Source organism: Oncorhynchus gorbuscha, linkage group LG14 (genome assembly GCF_021184085.1).
Source record: "Oncorhynchus gorbuscha isolate QuinsamMale2020 ecotype Even-year linkage group LG14, OgorEven_v1.0, whole genome shotgun sequence".
Lineage (NCBI taxonomy): Eukaryota > Metazoa > Chordata > Actinopteri > Salmoniformes > Salmonidae > Oncorhynchus > Oncorhynchus gorbuscha.
The window spans coordinates 79002572-79025084 of record NC_060186.1 but is presented as its reverse complement, the minus strand read 5'-3'; the positions used below and the strand labels follow the sequence as shown (position 1 = coordinate 79025084).

At 45.3% G+C, this 22513-nt stretch overlaps 1 protein-coding gene across 1 annotated transcript; it reads right to left on the bottom strand.

Moving 5' to 3' along the window:
* Positions 1-261: 261 nt before the first annotated feature.
* On the bottom strand, positions 262-18668 carry LOC123995452 (transforming growth factor beta-3 proprotein-like). The gene is made up of 7 exons (XM_046299080.1): positions 17793-18668; positions 11758-11921; positions 8733-8862; positions 5526-5633; positions 4631-4823; positions 3683-3836; positions 262-2221 (listed from the first exon to the last, which is right to left on the bottom strand). Exons 1-7 carry the CDS (start codon positions 18136-18138, stop codon positions 2063-2065), a joined length of 1254 nt encoding a protein of 417 aa, XP_046155036.1. The 5' UTR covers positions 18139-18668; the 3' UTR covers positions 262-2062.
* Between the last annotated feature and the right edge of the window lie 3845 nt (positions 18669-22513).

Sequence of the window (22513 nt, the reverse complement as noted above, 5' to 3'; positions counted from 1 at the left end):
TGTTTGTAGGAAGGGAAGGGAAGGAAGGAAGGAAACACAGTTTGTTTGTAGGAAGGGAAGGAAACACAGTTTGTTTATAGGAAGGAAGGAAACTCAGTTTGTTTATAGGAAGGAAGGAAACTCAGTTTGTTTGTAGGAAGGGAAGGAAGGAAACTCAGTTTGTTTGTAGGAAGGGAAGGCAGGAAGGAAACTCAGTTTGTTTGTAGGAAGGGAAGGAAGGAAACTCAGTTTGTTTGTAGGAAGGGAAGGGAAGGAAGGAAACACAGTTTGTTTGTAGGAAGGGAAGGGAAGGAAGGAAGGAAACTCAGTTTGTTTGTAGGAAGGGAAGGGAAGGAAGGAAACACAGTTTGTTTGTAGGAAGGGAAGGAAACACAGTTTGTTTATAGGAAGGAAGGAAACTCAGTTTGTTTATAGGAAGGAAGGAAACTCTGTTTGTAGGAAGGGTAGGAAACACAGTTTGTTTGTAGAAAGGGAAGGAAACACAGTTTGTTTATAGGAAGGAAGGAAACTCAGTTTGTTTATAGGAAGGAAGGAAACACAGTTTGTTTGTAGGAAGGGAAGGAAACACAGTTTGTTTAAAGGAAGGAAGGAAACACAGTTTGGTTGTAGGAAGGGAAGGAAACACAGTTTGTTTATAGGAAGGAAGGAAACACAGTTTGTTTGTAGGAAGGGAAGGAAACACAGTTTGTTTATAGGAAGGAAGGAAACTCAGTTTGTTTATAGGAAGGAAGGAAACACAGTTTGTTTGTAGGAAGGGAAGGAAGGAAACAGTTTGTTTGTAGGAAGGAAGGAAACAGTTTGTTAATAGGAAGGAAAGGAAGGAATCCCAGTTTGTTTGTAGGAAGGGAAGCCATTTTGTTTATAGGAAGGGAAGGAAGCAGAGTTTGTTTATAGGAAGGAAGGAAACTCAGTTTGTTTATAGGAAGGAAGGAAACACAGTTTGTTTGTAGGAAGGGAAGGAAGGAAACATAGTTTGTTTGTAGGAAGGAAGGAAACAGTTTGTTTATAGGAAGGAAAGGAAGGATCCTCAGTTTGTTTGTAGGAAGGGAAGGAAGGAAACTCAGTTTGTTTGTAGGAAGGGAAGGAAGGAAACTCAGTTTGTTTGTAGGAAGGGAAGGCAGGAAGGAAACTCAGTTTGTTTGTAGGAAGGGAAGGGAAGGAAGGAAGGAAACACAGTTTGTTTGTAGGAAGGGAAGGAAACACAGTTTGTTTATAGGAAGGAAGGAAACTCAGTTTGTTTATAGGAAGGAAGGAAACTCAGTTTGTTTGTAGGAAGGGAAGGGAAGGAAGGAAGGAAACGCAGTTTGTTTGTAGGAAGGGAAGGAAACTCAGTTTGTTTGTAGGAAGGAAGGAAACTCAGTTTGTTTGTAGGAAGGAAGGAAACTCAGTTTGTTTATAGGAAGGGAAGGAAACACAGTTTGTTTGTAGGAAGGGAAGGAAGGAAACACAGTTTGTTTATAGGAAGGGAAGGAAGGAAACAGTTTGTTTATAGGAAGGGAAGGAGGGAAACACAGTTTGTTTATAGGAAGGGAAGGAAACTCAGTTTGTTTATAGGAAGGGAAGGAAGGAAACACAGTTTGTTTGTAGGAAGGAAGGAAACTCAGTTTGTTTGTAGGAAGGGAAGGAAATACAGTTTGTTTATAGGAAGGAAGGAAACACAGTTTGTTTGTAGGAAGGAAGGAAACTCAGTTTGTTTGTAGGAAGGAAAGGAAGGGAAGGAAACAGTTTGTTTGTAGGAAGGGAAGGAAGGAAGGAAACCCAGTTAGAAGATTGTAAAAGGAAACTACTAACTCTAAACTGAACAAATCAAAAGAATGAAGAAGTTCAGATCCCAAAGTCTAGCATAGTATGTCCTCCTTTCACAAGGATGGGGCCCTTCAGTTCAAGTGGTGTTAAGCGCTAGGCCACATAGTTTGTTGATTAATACGAATAGCCTGGATGGTAGTAGTCTAGTCCTCCACAGGTAGGCAGGCCAGCTGGCTCTAGTGTCCCAATACAGATCACCTACGTGGGCCATTCCCCTCTACTCTACTCCCAGGCTTCGGGCCTACTCCTGGCCTCCTCAGCTGCATTTGCAGGATTTGACGATCATGTTGGACAGCTGCTCTACTTTAGGGGTGCGTCCAGAGTAGTAGAGAATGGTAAGAGGCTCCAGGTCCTGGGGAACGCAGCAGGGAGAGGCTGAAGCCTCTGGGTTCAGAGTGTTATACAGGCTCAGCAGCTATAAAGGAACAAGAAAGAGATGAGGGTATAAAATATACTTTTTGTGGTCTTACCAGCCATTCAGATTTTTTACCAGCCAAAATATTTTTGGGGCATTTACATTTTTTCTACAAAGCACACAACAAAAAAACAGATGAACATTCTTTCTAATGTTTCTATCATAAATGTATTACCAGTAAGAAGTAAATGTGATCTATTGAATAATTACATTTTTTTTGTGTGACCTGAGTCTTAACTAAAATATCACAGAGGAGACAAAATGTTCACCTGCCCCTTTAAGAGCGGGAGGTTACCGCGGTAACGTGACTCCAGTCATGTGAGATGGAGTTTGACTAGTAGAAACACTGTCTTCTCTTCAACTAGCAGTTGAAACTTAAGCATAGGAAAACAACCTTGCTTGTGAACTAAAAATAAATGTAAATAGCTAATAAAAACAAGGACAAAGTCTCACTTCAGTAGACTTTAGTTTCAAGTAAATTAAACATATTTTTATGCCTGTGCGCAACGCTTCTAAAAACAAGTCTTTCACTCAGCTCTTCAGGTGTGCACAGCGCCCATCCAGACAGTGTTGCAGCATGGAGGTGGGATAGGCTATATAGCATTTGTAATTTCGATTTTGTGCGATTAAATTTACCAGCTATGAAACAAAATGGCGGAAATACTTTGAAAACAGTTACTGAAGCGTTTATTTTCTTTTTACTATAAATGTGATCATATTTCACTATTTTTATTCACAAACACAAGTGAAACACTCGCACAGTGGAGCCCTGACTTCCCACCAACAAGGCTGGTGAAATAGACATGTTACCCATCAAAATATAGCCACAGGGGACAGGTGTTCATTTTAGGCTGTGAACGAGACATTTTGGTGTTTCTGATGTGGTAGCTGAAAATGTTGATAAATATGCAACTGTCCCGGTCTACGACTAAATTGCGTAAATAAATCAATCCTGGCTGATCTCAATTTTATTCTGGTTGAGTCCTGTTTATGATGTAATTTTGCTGAGTCTCCCCTTAGCTACCTTACATGGGCTATTGAGCAGCTACCTGGCTAGCCTGCATTTTGTTGTCATTATAGCCTTGGCGCAAATAACCACAATTGCCCTCACCTGTGTGTGTGTGTGTGTGTGTGTGTGTGTGTGTGTGTGTGTGTGTGTGTGTGTGTGTGTGTGTGTGTGTGTGTGTGTGTGTGTGTGTCAGAATGCCCTCACCTGTGTGTGTGTGTGTGTGTGTGTGTGTGTGTGTGTGTGTGTGTGTGTGTGTGTGTGTGTGTGTGTGTGTGTGTGTGTGTGTGTGTGTGTGTGTGTGTGTGTGTGTGTGTGTGTCAGAATGCCCTCACCTGTGTGTGTGTGTGTGTGTGTGTGTGTGTGTGTGTGTGTGTGTGTGTGTGTGTGTGTGTGTGTGTGTTGTGTGTGTGTGTGTGTGTGTGTGTGTGTGTGTGGTGTCAGAATGCCCTCACCTGTGTGTGTGTGGTATCGGAGCTCCTCAGGTAAGGGCAGGGTCCAGAGCAGTAGTTAGCGTAGTATCCTTTAGGCTCGTGGATCCACTTCCAGTCCAAGTCCCGACGGAAGTCGATGTAGAGACGACGAACACAGCAGTTCTCCTCAACAGTGCTGGGAGGGGGAGGGGGGGAACAACAAACTACAGTGAATCACAGTTCTCCTCAACAGTGCTGGGAAGGGGAGGGGGGGGGGGACAACATACTACAGTGAATCACAGTTCTCCTCAACAGTGCTGGGAGGGGGAGGGGGAGGGGGGGCACAACAAACTACAGTGAATCAGAGTTCTCCTCAACAGTGCTGGGAGGGGGAGGGGGGGGGGAACAACAAACTACAGTGAATCAGAGTTCTCCTCAACAGTGCTGGGAGGGGAGGGGGGGACAACAAACTACAGTGAATCAGAGTTCTCCTCAACAGTGCTGGGAGGGGAGGGGGGGGCACAACAAACTACAGTGAATCAGAGTTCTCCTCAACAGTGCTGGGAGGGGGGGGGACAACAAACTACAGTGAATCAGAGTTCTCCTCAACAGTGCTGGGAGGGGGGGGGGGGAACTACAGTGAATCACTCATACCTTCTCACTTATACAACAATGAGCTAGGTAGTCAACTTTGATAACTGTTCAGTTACAACTCTATGATTTTCTTGTTAATAACAACACAAAACTTTAGTTAGACTCAGTTGAATTTGCAATTAAGTTATTAAAGTTTCTCGTCTTGATCAACCAACACGTGAATGGTTTCAGATTGCACGTATGGGAAAGGTTAGCTGGCTCATTGAACCTTCATCTGCTATTGTTGTTTTATGTTACAACAGATTTTTACCATAAACCACTTCTAAGGCGCCTTTCAGGACATGACAACCGATAGGTGGAAACAGAAGTGCTAACAGTTTCCGTAAGGTTCCTTACGAGAAGCAGTAGTTGGTGTCCAGGGCCCGTTTGCGTCTGCGTGGCTGTGAGTCGAGGCGGTGAGGAGGGATCATCATGAGGATGAGGTGAGGCAGGTACGGCTCCTTCTGCTCCGTCTTCTTCTTCTTCTTCTTCTTCTTCTTCAGACGACCCAGGTCCCAACGACCCAGCTCCTCAACCTCCCCTTCCATACCTGTAGCAGAGAGACGTTACATATCAGCCAGTACATGTTACATTTTACATGTTACATGTTACAGTTTCCCCGCTGCAGAGAGAGGTCAAAAGGTCAGTCATTACAATTACAACTTTATTAATCGCTGAACTTTGTTCAGGACTGACAGGATGCTTTAGGACAACCGTAGACAATATAAAGAAATCCAATTCAAGGCATCAATTAAAATGTGCACGGTGCAATTTAATTAAGAAACTACAAGTTCACGGAAGCCACAGTTGTTAATTAACGTCAGGGCTAAACTATCTCTAGAATAAGTTCCTTATATATTCCTTGATGGTCCTGTTGGATGGCCTCGGGCTCAAACGAGGCCCTGCTCCTATTGGTGGAGCACTGCAGACAGGGCAGGCGGCGTCCGTCAAGGTGGAGCAGTTTGAACTGCGGGTTGAGGACGACGGGTGCTGTACCCCAGGACGTCATAGGCCTCCTCACTTGGGGACTTTGTGTCTTATAAAGCCGTTTTAAAATTGTTTAGTGTTTTTTTTTTTTGGGGGGGGAAATGTCAGTTCAATGTTCACTTTGTCAAAAGGAACACAGATGCAGCTCAAGAAGCTATCAGTATGTGGAGGCATAGAGCGAGACTTGCAGTTCATTGCCAGTTATTGGGTGGTGTAACGACAACAAAAAGGACCACACGAAGAAGATAATGTTATGCCTGCTGACCTTTGAACTTGACCTCCAGCACTTCGTTCACATTGTCGATGATGTCACCGTTGGGGTTGAAGGTGTGGCACGGGCAGTGTACGCTGATCTCCAGACCCAGGTTGGTCGCTGACAGGAGAGAGGCATCATGGGAAAGATAAGTAGTTTCATCATGTCAATCAATTAGTGTGAAGTAGCCAAAAGATTATACTTTTTTTAAATAAACGAATTGACCGAAGTCGGTTCAATTATTTGAATTCCATTTAGTTAATTTTTTCTTCTTCTGTGAGCTCGATTTGTAGTTTCTGTAGAGAGAAATCAGATCCAGCCTGAACCGTGTGATGTAGTAGGGAGTTGTAGTTTCTCTAGGAATACATCAGATCCAGCCTGAACTGTGCAATGTAGTAGGGAGTTGTAGTTTCTCTAGGAATAAATCAGATCCAGCCTGAACTGTGTGATGTAGTAGGGAGTTGTAGTTTCTCTAGGAATAAATCAGATCCAGCCTGAACTGTGCGATGTAGTAGGGAGTTGTAGTTTCTCTAGGAATAAATCAGATCCAGCCTGAACTGTGCAATGTAGTAGGGAGTTGTAGTTTCTCTAGGAATAAATCAGATCCAGCCTGAACTGTGCAATGTAGTAGGGAGTTGTAGTTTCCAACAGGCCAATATTCTACACTGAACAAAAATATAAAGGCAACCATGTAAAGTGTTGGTTCCATGTTTCATGAGCTGATGCACAAAAAGCTTAATTCTCTAAAATGTTATGCACATATTTGTTTACATCTCTGTTAGTGAGCATTTCTCATTTGCCAACATAATCCATCCACCTGACAGGTGTGACATATCAAGAAGCTGATTAAACAGCATGATCATTACATGGGTTCACCTTGTGCTGGGGATAATAAAAGGTCACAACAAAACACAACAAACAAAACGCCACAGACATCTCAAGTTTGAGAGAGCGAGCAATTGACATACTGACTGTAGGAATGTCCACCAGAGCAGTTGCCAGATAATTTAATGTCAATTTCTCTACCATAAGCCGCCTCCAACGTTGTTTTAGAGAATTTGGCAGTACATTCAACTGGCCTCACAACAGCAGACCACATGTAACCACGCCAGCCCAGGACCTCCACATCTGGCTTCTTCACCTGGAGGATCGTCAGACCAGCCACCCAGACATCTGATGAAACTGATGAGTATTTCTGTCACATTGAAGGAGAACCATTGTAATAAAGCCCTTTTGTGGGTAAAAATGTATTCTGATTAGGCCCACCCACTTGGGAGCCAGGCCCACCCACTTGGGAGCCAGGCCCACCCACTTGGGAGCCAGGCCCACCCACTTGGGAGCCAGGCCCACCCACTTGGGGGCCAGGCCCACCCACTTGGGAGCCAGGCCCACCCACTTGGGAGCCAGGCCCACCCACTTGGGAGCCAGACCCACCCACTTGGGAGCCAGGCCCACCCACTTGGGAGCCAGGCCCACCCACTTGGGAGCCAGACCCACCCACTTGGGGGCCAGGCCCACCCACTTGGGAGCCAGGCCCACCCACTTGGGAGCCAGGCCCACCCACTTGGGAGCCAGGCCCACCCACCCACTTGGGAGCCAGGCCCACCCACTTGGGAGCCAGACCCACCCACCAGGCCCACCCACTTGGGAGCCAGGCCCACCCACTTGGGAGCCAGGCCCACCCACTTGGGAGCCAGACCCACCCACTTGGGAGCCAGGCCCACCCACTTGGGAGCCAGGCCCACCCACCCACTCTGGGAGCCAGGCCCACCCACTTGGGAGCCAGGCCCACCCACTTGGGAGCCAGACCCACCCACTTGGGGGCCAGGCCCACCCACTTGGGAGCCAGGCCCACCCACTTGGGAGCCAGACCCACCCACTTGGGAGCCAGGCCCACCCACTTGGGAGCCAGGCCCACCCACTTGGGAGCCGGGCCCACCCACTTGGGAGCCAGGCCCACCCACTTGGGAGCCAGACCCACCCACTTGGGAGCCAGGCCCACCCACTTGGGAGCCAGACCCACCCACTTGGGAGCCAGGCCCACCCACTTGGGAGCCAGGCCCACCCACTTGGGAGCCAGGCCCACCCACTTGGGGGCCAGGCCCAGTCATGACTGCCCAGTCATGTGAAATCTATAGATTAGGGCCAAATGAATCTATTTTCAATTGACTGATTTCTTATATTAACTGTAACTCAATAAAATGGTTTGAAATTGTTACATGTTGCATTTATATATTTGTTCAGTATTCATTGTTTAGTGCAGAAAATGTGTTAATTATCTACCATGACCAGAATGCATTGCATGGGAGCTTAATAAACTTGACATGGAGACAGGGAGAAGATGGAGAGAGATAGAAAGCAGTTGGATTACGAGCCTGAAAATACATTAAGTGATTGACAAGTGGTACTCAGCAGTCATAAAAGTACGCCTTATTTACTTTGAAGAACTACTAAAAAAATAGTGATTTTGACAGAAAGCAGCTCTGTAGAGATGAGATGATGACTTTGGGAACGAAATAATAAAGTCATCAAATAAAACGAATGTCATAAACACAACGGCTGATATTTTATATTAAAGTAATGTGAAGGGGAACGGCACCTCAGTACCTCCAGGCTCTGATCAGGCCCTACACCCAAACAAGGGCACTGCGTTCATCCACCTCTGGCCTGCTCGCCTCCCTACCACTGAGGAAGTACAGTTCCCGCTCAGCCCAGTCAAAACTGTTCGCTGCCCTGGCCCCCCAATGGTGGAACAAACTCCCTCGCGACGCCAGGACAGCGGAGTCAATCACCACCTTCCGGAGACACCTGAAACCCCACCTCTTTAAGGAATACCTAGGATAGGATAAGTAATCCTTCTCACCCCACCCCCCCTAAGTTTTAGATGCACTATTGTTAAGTGACTGTCCCACTGGATGTCATAAGGTGAATGCACCAATTTGTAAGTCGCTCTGGATAAGAGCGTCTGCTAAATGACTTAAATGTAATGTAAATGTAAATTAAAGTTAATGAGTGATCAGCAGTAACGGACAGTCACTAGCATCATGGGACTTTTATTCTGTGTTTTATTCTGTGTTACAACATTCAACCCATAATGCATTTCATGTATCATCATTTTTTGTGTATTTTTTTTCTTCTCTCTCGCTGAAACCCCAAACCGACCTCAAAACGCATCTACATTTCTCAACACTACAATCAATGAATGAATCAAACACTCACCTCTGTACATCAACCACTCCCGTACCGTCTCTGTCACGTCGAAGGAGACCCATTCTGGCGTTCCCTTAGTCAGCACGTTCTTGGCTCCGATGTAGCGCTGCTTAGCTATGTGCTCGTCTGGTCTCAGGATCTGAAAATCAAAAAAGGGGATTTACTGTATACGAACGATACAGAGTCACTACACTGATGTTGTTGCAACCAGTGGAGACGTTTTTAAAGCAACTTTGAGAGAGGAAACATAAAGAAGCTCGACAATAAGGACCATCCTCCTCAGTGAATTGCATACAAATAGTAAAACATTGAAAAAGAGTTAAAGAGTTTTATTCTAGCGTGCCCCCTGCCCCGAGCCAGACCCTGTACACATTCTCCGGGCCTGGCGACCTGGAGTTAGGGTCTGGCGGCTGCCCACCACCAAACCACAAGCTGGATATCATCTTCTCTCTCCCCTTCTTCAGTTGAAACTGAAGTTTGAAAGAAATGGGGATGTGGAATCCTAGGCAACGTGTTTTTATTGTCGATGTCAGTATGGTAAACCTATCTATGCTAAACTAAACTTTCTGGCCGTATGAAAATGTAAAAATGTCCACTACCGATCATGCTCCTTAGCAAAACAAAAACGATTGAATTGTATACTATAATTTAAAAAATAATGTCTTGGAGGTGACGCTGCTGTGTGTGAAGGATCTTAGAGAACTGTGTCAACTCTACCAGGCCCCTCCCTCACATCTTAGAGCACTGTGTTACCTCTACCAGGCCCCTCCCTCACATCTTAGAGCACTGTGTTACCTCTACCAGGCCCCTCCCTCACATCTTAGAGCAGCACCAGGCCCCTCCCTCACATCTTAGAGCACTGTGTTACCTCTACCAGGCCCCTCCCTCACATCTTAGAGCACTGTGTTACCTCTACCAGGCCCCTCCCTCACATCTTAGAGCACTGTGTTACCTCTACCAGGCCCCTCCCTCACATCTTAGAGCACTGTGTTACCTCTACCAGGCCCCTCCCTCACATCTTAGAGCACTCTTAGTGTTTACCTCTACCAGGCCCCTCCCTCACATCTTAGAGCACTGTGTTACCTCTACCAGGCCCCTCCCTCACATCTTAGAGCACTGTGTTACCTCTACCAGGCCCCTCCCTCACATCTTAGAGCACTGTGTTACCTCTACCAGGCCCCTCCCTCACATCTTAGAGCACTGTGTTACCTCTACCAGGCCCCTCCCTCACATCTTAGAGCACTGTGTTACCTCTACCAGGCCCCTCCCTCACATCTTAGAGCACTGTGTTACCTCTACCAGGCCCCTCCCTCACATCTTAGAGCACTGTGTTACCTCTACCAGGCCCCTCCCTCACATCTTAGAGCACTGTGTTACCTCTACCAGGCCCCTCCATCTTAGAGCACATCTTAGAGCACTGTGTTACCTCTACCAGGCCCCTCCCTCACATCTTAGAGCACTGTGTTACCTCTACCAGGCCCCTCCCTCACATCTTAGAGCACTGTGTTACCTCTACCAGGCCCCTCCCTCACATCTTAGAGCACTGTGTTACCTCTACCAATGGTCACATACACATGGTTAGCAGATGTTATTGGTCACATACACATGGTTAGCAGATGTTAATGGTCACATACACATGGTTAGCAGATGTTAATGGTCACATACACATGGTTAGCTAATGTTAGTGGTCACATACACATGGTTAGCAGATGTTATTGGTCACATACACATGGTTAGCAGATGTTATTGGTCACATACACATGGTTAGCAGATGTTATTGGTCACATACACATGGTTAGCAGATGTTATTGGTCACATACACATGGTTAGCAGATGTTAATGGTCACATACACATGGTTAGCAGATGTTAATGGTCACATACACATGGTTAGCAGATGTTAATGGTCACATACACATGGTTAGCAGATGTTATTGGTCACATACACATGGTTAGCAGATGTTATTGGTCACATACACATGGTTAGCAGATGTTAATGGTCACATACACATGGTTAGCAGATGTTAATGGTCACATACACATGGTTAGCAGATGTTATTGGTCACATACACATGGTTAGCAGATGTTAATGGTCACATACACATGGTTAGCAGATGTTAATGGTCACATACACATGGTTAGCAGATGTTAATGGTCACATACACATGGTTAGCAGATGTTAATGGTCACATACACATGGTTAGCAGATGTTATTGGTCACATACACATGGTTAGCAGATGTTATTGGTCACATACACATGGTTAGCAGATGTTATTGGTCACATACACATGGTTAGCAGATGTTATTGGTCACATACACATGGTTAGCAGATGTTATTGGTCACATACACATGGTTAGCAGATGTTATTGGTCACATGGTTAGCAGATGTTAATGGTCACATGGTTAGCAGATGTTATTGGTCACATACACATGGTTAGCAGATGTTATTGCGAGTGTAGGGAAATGCTTGTGTTTCTAGTTCCCGACAAGTAATCTAACAAATTCACAACAAGTGTAAAAGGATGACTAAGAATATGTACATATAAATATATGGATGAGCGATGGCCGAACGGCATAGGCAAGATGCAGTAGATGGTATAGAGTACAGTATATACATATGAGATGAGTAATGTAGGGTATGTAAACATTATTAAAGTGGTGTTGTTTAAAGTGACTAGTTATACCTTTACTAAGTCCATTTATTTAAGTGGCCAGAGATTTGAGTCTGTATGTTGGCAGCAGCCTCTCTATGTTAGTGATGGTTGTTTAACAGTCTGATGACCTTGAGATGGAAGCTGTTTTTCAGTCTCTCGGTTCCAGCTTTGATGCACCTGTACTGACCTCGCCTTCTGGATGATAGAGCGGGTGAACAGGCTCGGAAGCGACCATCTCTGCCGACTCCATCTTGTTGGCGCAGGCAGAGATGGTCCCCTCGCTTCGGGTCCTTAGAAAACTATGCAGTTATTTCTTGGGGGTGAGGCGGAGTTAAAGATCTCTGAAGGACATGGAGGGGCGGAGGGGTACCTTTACACACCTGGTAGAGCTCCACCCTCTGTTCGTTCCTGTTGGCAGCAGAGTTTGGAACCCTGAGAGCTCGGAACTCGGCTCGGAACAGGTTGGTGGAGTTCCTCTCCATGGCCGACACATTGAAACGGAAAACTTTGGAGGTGATGCCTTTAGGACAGTAGGGAAGGTCATCTGTAGGACAGAGAGAAGAGACCTTTAGGACAGTAGGGAAGGTCATCTGTAGGACAGAGAGAAGAGACCTTTAGGACAGTAGGGAAGGTCATCTGTAGGACAGAGAGAAGAGACCTTTAGGACAGTAGGGAAGGTCATCTGTAGGACAGAGAGAAGAGACCTTTAGGACAGTAGGGAAGGTCATCTGTAGGACAGAGAGAAGAGACCTTTAGGACAGTAGGGAAGGTCATCTGTAGGACAGAGAGAAGAGACCTTTAGGACAGTAGGGAAGGTCATCTGTAGGACAGAGAGAAGAGACCTTTAGGACAGTAGGGAAGGTCATCTGTAGGACAGAGAGAAGAGACCTTTAGGACAGTAGGGAAGGTCATCTGTAGGACAGAGAGAAGAGACCTTTAGGACAGTAGAGAACGTCATGTGGGGCAGGTTGTTGGAGACAGACAGTAGGGCAGGTTGTTGGAGACAGACAGTAGGGCAGGTTGTTGGAGACGGACAGTAGGGCAGGTTGTGGCAGACGGACAGTAGGGCAGGTTGTTGGAGACATAGAGGAGACAGACAGTAGGGCAGGTTGTTGGAGACAGACAGTAGGGCAGTTTATTTGCAAGAAACAGGCATAGGGAGGACCGAGCTCAGTAATTGTAGTCTCCCTGCCCTGTAGTGTCCCCTCCCCTGTAGTCTACCCTGCCCTATAGTCTCCCCTCCCCTGTAGTCTCCCCTGCCCTGTAGTCTCCCTGCCCTGTAGTCTCCCCTGCCCTGTAGTCTCCCCTGCCCTATAGTCTCCCTGCCCTATAGTCTCCCTGCCCTATAGTCTCCCCTCCCCTGCCCTGTAGTCTCCCCTGCCCTGTAGTCTCCCCTGCCCTGTAGTCTCCCCTCCCCTGTAGTCTCCCCTACCCTGTAGTCTTCCCTCCCCTGTAGTCTCCCTGCCCTGTAGTCTCCCCTCCCCTACCCTGTAGTCTCCCTGCCCTGTAGTCTCCCCTCCCCTGTAGTCTACCCTGCCCTATAGTCTTCCCTCCCCTTCCCTGTAGTCTCCCCTACCCTGTAGTCTCCCCTGCCCTGTAGTCTCCCCTCCCTGCCCTGTAGTCTCCCCTGCCCTGTAGTCTCCCTGCCCTGTAGTCTCCCCTACCTTGTGAGAGACAAAGACCTATGCTCCATCCCAAATGGCACCCTATTCCCTACCTTTGATGAGAGTCTAGTCGTGCACTGTTTTGGGTTCTTTTTGCTGTATCTGTCCAGCAGCTAGGTCTTGACCGCAGTACTTTATGGGAAATACACCTCTCTGCAAACACAGGAAGCCAGTCCTCTGAGTCTCTCACCTCCCTCTAAAACACTTATTCTGGTGTGACTCACAGTTACTCTGGTCTGAGGAAGTAGTTGAGGTCTGGTCTGAAGTAGGAGGGTCTGCTCTGAAGTAGAAGGGGTCTGAAGTAGGAGGGGTCTGGTCTGAAGTAGGAGGGTCTGAAGTAGGAGGGGTCTGGTCTGAAGTAGTAGGTGTCTGCTCTGAAGTAGGAGGGGTCTGGTCTGAGGTAGGAGTGGTCTGGTCTGAAGTAGGAGGGGTCTGGTCTGAAGTAGGAGTGGTCTGGTCTGAAGTAGGAGGGGTCTGGTCTGAAGTAGGAGGGGTCTGGTATGAAGTAGGAGGGGTCTGGTCTGAAGTAGGAGGGGTCTGGTCTGAGGTAGGCGGTGTCTGGTCTGAAGTAGGAGGGGTCTGGTCTGAAGTAGGATATAACGGATATAACGTCAAAGATTCTCTTTATATGAGGAAGTTTGTGCACCTGGTGAAGTTCATCTGGCAAAGGGAGGTTCATCTTAACACTAATATAATGTCATCATGATATGTGCTCTCTTTATTTCCACAATCAGGGGTACCAGAATGGCCAATGGTGCCACAGTGGCAAGAAAAAGTATGTGAACCCTTTGGAATTACCTGGATTTCTGCATCAATTTGACAGAACATTTGATCTGATCTAAGTCACAACAATAGACAAACACAATGTGCTTAAACTAATAACACACAAATTATTTTATTTTTCTTGTCTATATTGAATATATCATTTAAACATTCAAAGTGTAGGTTGGAAAAATGTATGTGAACCCCCTAAAGGCTAATGACTTTTTTAATTGGAGTCAGGAGTCAACTAACCTGGAGTCTAATCAATAGGATGAGGTTGAAGATGTTGATTAGAGCTGCCTTGCACTGTAAAAAAAACACTCACAAAATGTGTCTTTGCTATTCACAAGAAGCATTGCCTGATGTGAACCACGCCTCCAACAAAAGAGATCTCAGAAGACGTACAATTAAGAATTGTTGCCTTGCATAAAGCTGGACAGGGTTACAAAAGTATCTCTAAAAGTCAGTCCACGGTAAGACAAAGTGTCTATAAATGGAGAAAGTTCAGCACTGTTGCTACTCTCCCTTGGAGTGGCCGTCCTGCAAAGATGACTGCAAGACCACAGCGCAGAATGCTCAATGAGGTTAAGAAGAAACCTAGAGTCTCAGCTAAAGACTTACAGAAATCTCTGAAACATGCTAACGTTATTGTTGACGAATCTACAATACGTAAATCACTAAACAAGAATGGTGTTCATTGGAGGACACAACGGAAGAAGCCGCTGCTGTCCAAAAAAAAACATTGCTGCACGTCTGAAGTTTGCAAAAGAGCACCTGGATGTTCCACAGCACTACTGGCAAAATATTATGTGGACAGATGAAACTACAGTTGAGTTGTTTGGAAGGAACTCACAACACTATGTGTGGAAAAAAGGCAAAGCACCAAACATCAACACCTCATCCCAACTGTAAAGTCTGGTGGAGGGAGCATCATGGTTTGGGGCTGCTTTGCTGCCTCAAGGCCTGGACAACTTGCTATCATCGATGGAAAAATGAATTCCCAAGTTTATCAAGACATTTTGAAGGTGAATGTAAGGTCATCTGTCTGCTAATTGAAGCTCAACAGAAGTTGGGTGATGCAACAGGACAACGACCCAAAACACAGAAGTAAATCAACAACAGAAGGGCTTCATCAGAAGAAAATACGCCTTCTGGAGTGACCCAGTCAGAGTCCTGACCTTCTGGAGTGGCCCAGTCAGAGTCCTGACCTTCTGGAGTGGCCCAGTCAGAGTCCTGACCTTCTGGAGTGGCCCAGTCAGAGTCCTGACCTTCTGGAGTGGCCCAGTCAGAGTCCTGACCTTCTGGAGTGGCCCAGTCAGAGTCCTGACCTTCTGGAGTGGCCCAGTCAGAGTCCTGACCTTCTGGAGTGGCCCAGTCAGAGTCCTGACCTGACCTCTGGAGTGGCCCAGTCAGAGTCCTGACCTTCTGGAGTGGCCCAGTCAGAGTCCTGACCTTCTGGAGTGGCCCAGTCAGAGTCCTGACCTTCTGGAGTGGCCCAGTCAGAGTCCTGACCTTCTGGAGTGGCCCAGTCAGAGTCCTGACCTTCTGGAGTGGCCCAGTCAGAGTCCTGACCTTCTGGAGTGGCCCAGTCAGAGTCCTGACCTCAACCTGATTGAGATGCTGTGGCATGACCTCAAGAGAGCGGTTCACACCAGACATCCCAAGAATATTGTGGAACTGAAACAGTTTTGTAAAAAGGAATGTTCCAAAATTCCCCCTGACCGTTGTGCCAGTCTGATCTGCAACTACAGAAAACGTTTGGTTGAGGTTATTGCTGCCAAAAGAAGGTCAACCTGTTATTAAATCCAAGGGTTCACATACTTTTTCCAACTTTGCACTGTGAATGATAAATCATAAACCTTTATCTGATATTCGTCTAGGTTACAACAAATAGACAAACACAGTGTGCTTAAACTAATAACACAAACAATTATATGTTTCCATGTCTTTATTGAACACACCGTGTAAACATTCACAGTGCAAAGTTGGAAAAAGTATATTTCAGATCATTAAGGTAAGTTTGACCTTTGACCCCCCCCAGGGAAAAAAACTGCAACGCTATAGAGCTTTTGTAAACAAGAGGAATGGAGTATCCTAAATGGGAGTAGGGTGTAGTTACCTCTAGACACCGATCTTGGGTCAGTTTAGCATTTTAGTCCCACGCCACCCCCCACTAATTGTTAAAGTTAGGATTAAGGGATGGGAATCTGATCTTAGATTTGTCCCTAGAGGAACCTTCACCCTGGAGCCTCCTCAATATGCATCACTCATTATGTTTGTTTACATTGTGTTTTTTAACTGGGCTTCAGGATGTAGTAGGAGCTAAAGGCAGCAATCTGTCCATGTTGTGTTGCTTTTTGGTCAGGAGCACTTTATATGGAGGGAGGGGGAGGCATTTTACTACAACACTTGTTGATTTCAAAGGGACCACGATGCAATGGGCTGTGCGTCGACCCAAGAGGCCTTCTTCAAATTCTTCCACACTTAAAAACACTAAACCCTCCCTCTCTCTACCCCCCCCCCACCTCTCTACCCCCTCCTTCCCTCTCCACCCACTCCCTCTCTTTCTACCCCCCACCTCTCTACCCCCCCACCTCTCTACACCCCCCCCACCTCTCTACCCCCCTCCTCTCTATCCCCCACACCTCTCTACCCCCTCCTCTCTATGTTAACTTTTCCCCTCCCCCAGCAAGGCTTCCTGTCTCCATGTTAACTTTTCCTATCTCCAATCAGCAAGGATGTTCCTGTCTCCATGTTAACTTTTCCTATCTCCCCTCAGCAAGGCTTCCTGTCTCCATGTTAACTTTTCCTATCTCCCCTCAGCAAGGCATCCTGTCTCCATGTTAACTTTTCCTATCTCCCCTCAGCAAGGCTTCCTGTCTCCATGTTAACTTTTCCTATCTCCCCTCAGCAAGGCTTCCTGTCTCCATGTTAACTTTTCCTATCTCCCCTCATCAAGGCTTCCCCTCCCCTTCCCTTCCCCAGCCCTGGTCCAATCAGCTTGGGCAGATGTCCCTCTCATTTGGGCCTGGCTGAAACTAAAACGGACACATCTGGTGAGAGGGACTGGGTCCATGGGGAAAAAGAGGGAAAGAGTGAGGAAGGAGGAGTAGGAACGACTACACAAAACATGTCTTCTGGATTGAAATAGGTTGGGGGAAAGAGCTGAGGCAACTTCCAGGTTCATCCACAACATAGCTTCTACTAGTCCCACATCTCACTGAAGTCCTAGACACGTTCCTGAATACGGCCAATAAAGTGAACAGAAATTAGCACATCTAAGGAGATCTTAAACAGATCGTTTCTGACACATTCCATCTGGGTACTCACAGGGTTCCATCTGGGTACTCACAGGGTTCCATCTGGGTACTCACAGGGTTCCATCTGGGTACTCACAGAGTTCCATCTGGGTACTCACAGAGTTCCATCTGGGTACTCACATAGTTTCCCAAACTCAGTCCTCATGACCTCAATGAGGTGCACGTTTAGTTTTTTCCTCCAGCACTACACAACTGATTCAAATAATTCACTTTTAATCAAGCTTTAATCATTTTAAATCAGCAGCTGTGTAGTGTTATGGGGGGGGGGGGGGAAGAAAAACGTGCACCCATTGGGGCCCCGAGGCCCGAGTTTGGGAAACTCTGGTCTACTGTATGCTATCCACACACTCCCTATATGTAATATACAGAGTTGATCGGTTCATATCTGTTGTCAACTATCAACTCTGTAAAGCCCAGATAGGACCCATCATTGTCATGACAAATAGATAAACCACTAATTGTATGATCTTCACTCAGGTAACAGCCCTCCCTCTTGTGATCACGTGGAAGTTTTCAAAATTACGCATTTGGCACGTTCTCTATTAATTGATCTCGTGCGTAATGGAGCACCCAACTATCATCAAAAAGAGTTTCACAAAACACAATAGAAAATAGCTTTTCAACCAAAAGAGCATTAAGATGAATATAACATAACACGACTTAGCCTACTATTTTCTGGCGGTCCCTGGACCATGTTGAATTTGTATATCTCTTTGGCATAATATTCGGTCTCCGTGTTGTCTTGGCCACAACTTTGCTGCCCGTCTCTCCCCAACTCCTCAAGCAGCTCCCGGGTACTGTTATACAACGACTGGATCTGGTAGGAGACCTGACTGGGTCCCAGGGAGTGTGGCGGGCTGGTCAGCCGGAGCTTACTCAGTATCTGTCCCCGTATCGCCTCGAACCTCTTCCGCTTCACATGATCGATATCCACCGTGGCGCAGGTTGACAGAGAAAGACTGGTAGTCGTGTAGTTTAGGAGAAGGACCAACAGAAGAGCTTTACCGAGATACATGTTTCTGTTGCTCAATGATGCCCTTGGTTCGTGAAGCACTTTAGGTAAACAAATTTAGTCTAATAACGGATTCCCACCGGTGACTATTTCCCAAGGTTCCTTAAGCGTAAGAGTATGTTTAAACTTTCAAAATCAACTTCATAGCAGTTTACAAAAACTATTTTCTCGCACTTTCATTTGGCTTCGTCATACACGTATGTTCTCTCCCGGGGAAGGATGTTCGCTGGTTTGTGATCCATAGAAATCCAGGTGTGTATTCAGCCATCAGACATCTATCGCCCAGCCGTTCCAAATGAATACAATCCCCAGCGCGGGCCAAACTAAAATCTAAAGGTCTCAATCATCATTCTAGTAACTGAACGCATACCGCCTATTGACTTTTCTTTCTCATTCTTCTATTTAACCCTTGTCGTTCACTTAGGTCGCCCCACAACTGCGCATCCTTCCTTTTTGTATTTTTATTTGTCATGAACAACTTCGTGCCACTGACCCACACGCACCTTCTCCTAACAGTGCCCGGCTAACGTCACGTTGCAGAGCTGTGCGCCCTCCAGCACGGGCTCGCGTTTGTTTTATACCGACGACTGTGACGTTTTGATGGAGGAAGGACCACAGGTTATCTATCCCATATGACCATAACTCTATTCTGTGTAGAAGTTCTCAAATCTCAAAATATAACCTATTATCAGTTCAATACAATGTGTCATATCATATGTAATTCTGAACGTTTATCATATTTTATATATTTTTTTAATAGTTTAAAAGTGATACATTTTAGTTGTATGACTTTATTATTACTTCAAATCAAATGTTATTTGTCACATACACATGGTTAGCAGATGTTAATGCGAGTGTAGCGAAATGCTTGTGTTTCTAGTTCCGAAAATGCAGTAATAACCAACGAGTAATCTCAGGATCAAAATCTAAGGATCAAAATAGTCTACAATGTTGGTTGTAGGCTACTTTGATAGCATACAATTACTCTTGAGGTGATTTTTATTGATCTGATTGCATTAATCACTGTTGTTAGAGGAAAATGGTAGAACATCGGCATCAGTAATTAATTAACTTGCTACCGAAGGTGGACCGATCAACTGCTGCTTTACTGTCCTTTTAAAATAGACAGTGCTCCCTCTAGTGGAACATCAAAGGTATTGTAAATTGAAACATGTCTGACACAAACCAGACCCCAAGCAGTGCCTGCTATCCCATCCCTGTCGTATCCTTATCGCTGCTCACAATAGTACTTCACCGAGAAGCATTTAGTTCATTTCTAGATAAATTAGTAAACGATACGCCATCGTTTACACCATCGAGGATAGTTGGACTTGTTCCATATCAGCTGAACCAAAGCCAAAGTCTGAGTCCCAAGTGACACCCATAGGGCTCTGATCAAAATGCACTATATAGGGAATAGGGTGCAATTTGGAATGTGTAACAAAAATCCACTTTACTAGAAATTCCAGGGACATTACTCCAATAGAGAGTTTCCAAACGAGTCCATCTTTCAACCCCGAGTCCCGTCAGGATTCCCGCACACTCAGGAACCTCGAACCATGATCCCCGATGAAATCCATTCTTTCCGGCATCGTTTCATTTTTTCCCTAGAATATACTATATCCACTGGCTGGTTACATTTCGCAGATCCCCCTTCTAAGGTCAAAGGTCAGATTGAACTTTAGTCTAGACCCAATCATGGGGCAGGAATGGCATTTCACGAGCTATAAAATTAGATATTTCAGTATTTTTCTTTCTCAATATATTAGCAAAAACATTTTTTTTACGTCTTTCCACTTTGTGACTATTGTCTGCTGCTATCCTTCTCTTTCTCTCATCTTTCTCTCATCTTTCTCGTGCACAGAGTGTTGTCTCCTTCATCTCTGCAGTTATCTGGGAAAGGAACGTTAAACCACAGTTATCTGGGAAAGGAAAGTTCAACCACAGTTATCTGGGAAAGGAAAGTTCAACCACAGTTATCTGGGAAAGGAAAGTTCAACCACAGTTATCTGGGAAAGGAAAGTTCAACCACAGTTATCTGGGAAAGGCAGGTTAAACCACAGTTATCTGGGAAAGGAAAGTTCAACCACAGTTATCTGGGAAAGGCAGGTTAAACCACAGTTATCTGGGAAAGGCAGGTTAAACCACAGTTATCTGGGAAAGGAAAGTTCAACCACAGTTATCTGGGAAAGGCAGGTTAAACCACAGTTATCTGGGAAAGGAAAGTTCAACCACAGTTATCTGGGAAAGGCAGGTTAAACCACAGTTATCTGGGAAAGGCAGGTTAAACCACAGTTATCTGGGAAAGGAAAGTTCAACCACAGTTATCTGGGAAAGGCAGGTTAAACCACAGTTATCTGGGAAAGGAGAGTTAAAACACAGTGATTTCTCAAGGAGTGTCTTTGTGTTGACATACTGTAGCTCCTTAGCCAGTTTCTGCACGATCTTACAATGTTTTTGTTGTTGTTGTTTGTGGTACTATGCTAGTGATCATTGGTCTACATTAAATAATCATTTCCTCCTTGGAAATGGTCGTCTTCCATCGAGGTATCTGGGTCCTCCGCTGTCCCACCATGTACGTTATGGGAACACTCACCTGATTCCGTATAAATAATTTTCCACATTCATTTCCTTTCTAGTTGCTCCAACCGCTTGATCCCAGCGAATTCTTCTTTCATACGTTTGGCTCATTTGCTTTGTGCTGGTTTGGAATGATCACATCTGAAAATGGCCCCAAAATGTTGCCTGGAAATTATTTTGAGAACCCCCAAAAAATGAGAAGAGGGAATGAGATCTCTTTGTCTTTTCCCCTCATGCTGAGATATTTGAGGTTGTTAACTCAGCCCCTGGCATCTCTCAATGATGTTCCCTCCCTTCCTCAATGGGTAATTGTGAGCATGCACACAGAAGAGCTTGTGAAGACAGTGTCAGCGTCACAGAGTTATGTCCTATCAGAGTTATGTCCTATCAGAGTTATGTCCTATCAGAGGTATGTCCTATCAGAGGTATGTCCTATCAGAGTTATGTCCTATCAGAGATATGTCCTATCAGAGGTATGTCCTATCAGAGATATGTCCTATCAGAGGTATGTCCTATCAGAGGTATGTCCTATCAGAGGTATGTCCTATCAGAGGTATGTCCTATCAGAGGTATGTCCTATCAGAGATATGTCCTATCAGAGTTATGTCCTATCAGAGGTATGTCCTATCAGAGGTATGTCCTATCAGAGTTATGTCCTATCAGAGTTATGTCCTATCAAGAGGTATGTCCTATCAGAGTTATGTCCTATCAGAGGTATGTCCTATCAGAGATATGTCCTATCAGAGGTATGTCCTATCAGAGGTATGTCCTATCAGAGGTATGTCCTATCAGAGATATGTCCTATCAGAGTTATGTCCTATCAGAGGTATGTCCTATCAGAGGTATGTCCTATCAGAGTTATGTCCTATCAGAGATATGTCCTATCAGAGTTATGTCCTATCAGAGGTATGTCCTATCAGAGGTATGTCCTATCAAGTGGTATGTCCTATCAGAGGTATGTCCTATCAGAGTTATGTCCTATCAAGAGGTATGTCCTATCAAGAGATATGTCCTATCAAGAGGTATGTCCTATCAGAGGTATGTCCTATCAGAGTTATGTCCTATCAGAGTTATGTCCTATCAGAGGTATGTCCTATCAGAGATATGTCCTATCAGAGTTATGTCCTATCAAGAGGTATGTCCTATCAAGAGGTATGTCCTATCAGAGGTATGTCCTATCAGAGGTATGTCCTATCAGAGGTATGTCCTATCAAGAGGTATGTCCTATCAAGAGGTATGTCCTATCAGAGGTATGTCCTATCAGAGGTATGTCCTATCAGAGGTATGTCCTATCAAGAGGTATGTCCTATCAGAGGTATGTCCTATCAAGTGGTATGTCCTATCAGAGGTACAGTATGTCCTATCAGAGATATGTCCTATCAGAGGTATGTCCTATCAGAGGTATGTCCTATCAGAGGTACAGTATGTCCTATCAGAGACATGTCACATCTGTTTAGATTATAAGTGAAAGTTGATTAGTTGTGTTTTTTAGTCTGGTTTTGAGAGAAAGAGATTTTGGACTTGAGATCACACGACTAACCAGCAAGTGATTCAGTACTAACCAACAAGTGATTCAGTACTAACCATCAAGTGATTCAGTACCAACCAACAAGCCATTCAGTACTAACCAACAAGCGATTCAGTACTAACCAACAAGCCATTCAGTACTAACCAACAAGCCATTCAGTACTAACCAACAAGCCATTCAGTACTAACCAACAAGCGATTCAGTACCAACCAACAAGCCATTCAGTACTAACCATCAAGTGATTCAGTACTAACCAACAAGTGATTCAGT